The sequence below is a fragment of the Aplysia californica genome, unplaced genomic scaffold (genome assembly GCF_000002075.1).
Source record: "Aplysia californica isolate F4 #8 unplaced genomic scaffold, AplCal3.0 scaffold00296, whole genome shotgun sequence".
NCBI lineage: Eukaryota > Metazoa > Mollusca > Gastropoda > Aplysiida > Aplysiidae > Aplysia > Aplysia californica.
This window is the reverse complement of record NW_004797566.1, coordinates 690,697-693,198: the sequence shown is the minus strand read 5'-3', so window position 1 is coordinate 693,198 and position 2,502 is coordinate 690,697. Positions and strand designations below refer to the sequence as shown.

Here is a 2,502-nt window from a genome sequence, read left to right as displayed (position 1 = left end):
GAGAGAAATCATATCTTTTGATTCATTCAAATGTCAGCTGAAGTCTTTTCTGTTTTTAAATTAATAAGATGAATATTTGGAATAATTTTCTTTAGTCAGAACACGTTTCATGTTACTATTGTATGTTGTACTGTATTGTAAAGTGCTCAGAGCCTGTGTACTTTATTCGGGGTTGAGCGCTATATAAATGTCATTTATTATTATTATTATTATTAGTCCCAGAGCGCTGATGATCTCATTCTATCTTTATGATGCATAATGCGAAAAAGCAAAATATGTAGGCCTACCATGAGTAAGACAGGAAATATTGATTGTTTAAGGTCTGTCTTTCCTTTTACCCCCAAAGGAGCATAAGCCATTAATAATTCCACTACAGAAATGCTTGAGAAATCCCTCTGATGGAGAGGTGTGCAACCAACTTGTTTTTCGCGCGCTCATATGACCATTTGCAGTTGCAAGCGCCGTAAAACCCCATACTAAACTAAAAACTAAACATATTTTCTTTTTAAGATGCACTTGAACTGCTCGACGAGATACCTGAGGATAAGATGGGAACCAAATTGTTCTAATATCATTAGATTTAGAGTGTTGTGCGGCATAGCACACTTATGTCCTTGTTGTATACGAGGATCATGATAGCCTGTGATTAGTGATTTAGCATTTTTCACAATCTAGGCCTACTCAGTCCATAGTTCGTGTTTCGGTGATTGCCAGATTTTTGTCACTACATACTTGATTACAGTACAAAAATTATATTATGCTTTCTGCCACTTTCACTTTTACATTTTGCTCTTTGAAGCTTTTCCTTCAATGAGTAGTTTTATCCTACATGGCAATTTAGAATCCATGAATGCTGAAATACAGACATGATGTAGGGATAAGTGTGGCATTGATGGCCTAGTGGTTAGGCTACCGGACTCGTAATTGTGAGGTTGCGGGATCAGGGGTTCGAGCTTCGGACTTGACGTTGTGTCCTTGGGAAAGGCACTTTGCACGAATTTTCCTCACTTCACCCAGGTGGAAATGGGTACCCGGCCATAGGCAGTGAAAGATCTTGTCAGTATGTTAGTGTTTTAGCGCCTATAAATGGGTGCTTGCACTGTATGCTTCCCAGGAAGTAGAGGTTGTTTCAGAATGCTCTCAGGTCTGCTGGGGTAATAGTATAGATTGTGAAGCGCATAGAGCTTACTGTTGAGTGGGGTTTTGCGCTATACAAATTATATCTCTATAAAACTATTATTAAGCGATGTTCTGGCATTTCCACAGGCCTTATTGAAGATTTATGTCTCTTCAATATGGCTAGGGGAAAACTAGTTAAAATTTGTCTTGGATAGCCTACCTAAGTCACACAGGACTTATCAGTGTCCTCTTGGCATGTCCTTGTCAGGAAATATAATACATGCTTTTTTAGTCTTCATTGGTACAGGCTATGGATATTTAGACAAGTTTGGCATCCCTCCTTTGTTCAGATCCACATTTGAAGAGCCTTAGACAACAGTACATAAATATTTAAAATTATTTTTTTTACAAGTATAGAATGATACAAGTTTTTGAAATAGGATTTCCTAATAATTGCTTTAAGTAAGTTATAAGCAAGCTCCGCTCATTGGTAACTATTTGTACTGGAGTAACGTTTGTCTTTTTTTATTCATTCTGTGTCTATGTAGCCTACTTCATGATTTTTGCCCAAACTTTACCTGAACTTGACAGTGAATCTACCGGAAATGGGAAATTTTAGACAGGCAGCCCTGAATTATTTTAGATATTGCGGAGTAAAAAATAATTTCGTAAATCATTAGCAAACACTGTACTTTTCATAGTAATTTTTATGATATAATGACATTACAGTTGTATTCCTGTGGTTATATTCCTTCTCCTCAGATAGAAGAAAAAGCCATGTCAGAGCTGCTGCTACACTATGAGGCTCATAAGCGTGTTGACGAGTATATCTCAGTGGAGCGTGTCAGCCGGGCCATGGCCACACCCTTGTGGCGGAGAGAACGCAGACCTTCTGGGACCCCAGTCTCCTGAAATTAAAAACTTTAGTTGCCACATTTATTCCACATTCACGTGCATGTCTTGAACAAGGATTTTTATTTCCCTAGTGCCTCTCCATTGTCTGTGCCTCTCACAACTGTATACTCGCCTACAATACGAGCGATTTTTCCCCAAAAATAAGGTCCCAAGTATACTCCCTGTATTATATTGTACGCAACATACAGTAGATCTAGATCTAGTAATGCAAAAAAGGAAATTTTTTTAAAACACAAAAAAATAGTATTTTGAACATTTGACTGCTAATGGGAAGTTTTCCTTTTGGGAGTGCTTATTTAGGCCACATATGGCCTAAATAAGGTAAGGGAGGGGGGTTTAGCTTATTTAGGCCACACATGTTCAAACTACCCTTTTCAGGCAACTGAGTTCATTCCACTTTCATAATGGTGCCCCTTTCTCATTTAGTATGGTTTTGCCTCAGTGTACAACTTATAAATCATAACCATA

The 2,502-nt window shown here is 37.9% G+C and overlaps 1 protein-coding gene across 2 annotated transcripts in view; it reads left to right on the top strand.

Moving 5' to 3' along the window:
- LOC101855031 (inhibitor of Bruton tyrosine kinase) overlaps nt 1-2,058 on the top strand; it is a 193,605-nt gene extending 191,547 nt beyond the window's left edge. For both annotated transcript variants that reach the window (XM_005101740.3, XM_005101739.3), the window contains exon 28: nt 1,882-2,058. In XM_005101740.3, the coding sequence (XP_005101797.1) occupies nt 1,882-2,031 (150 nt within the window). In that variant the 3' untranslated portion in view covers nt 2,032-2,058. The remainder of the gene's footprint in view (nt 1-1,881) is intronic.
- The last annotated feature ends 444 nt before the right edge of the window (nt 2,059-2,502 follow it).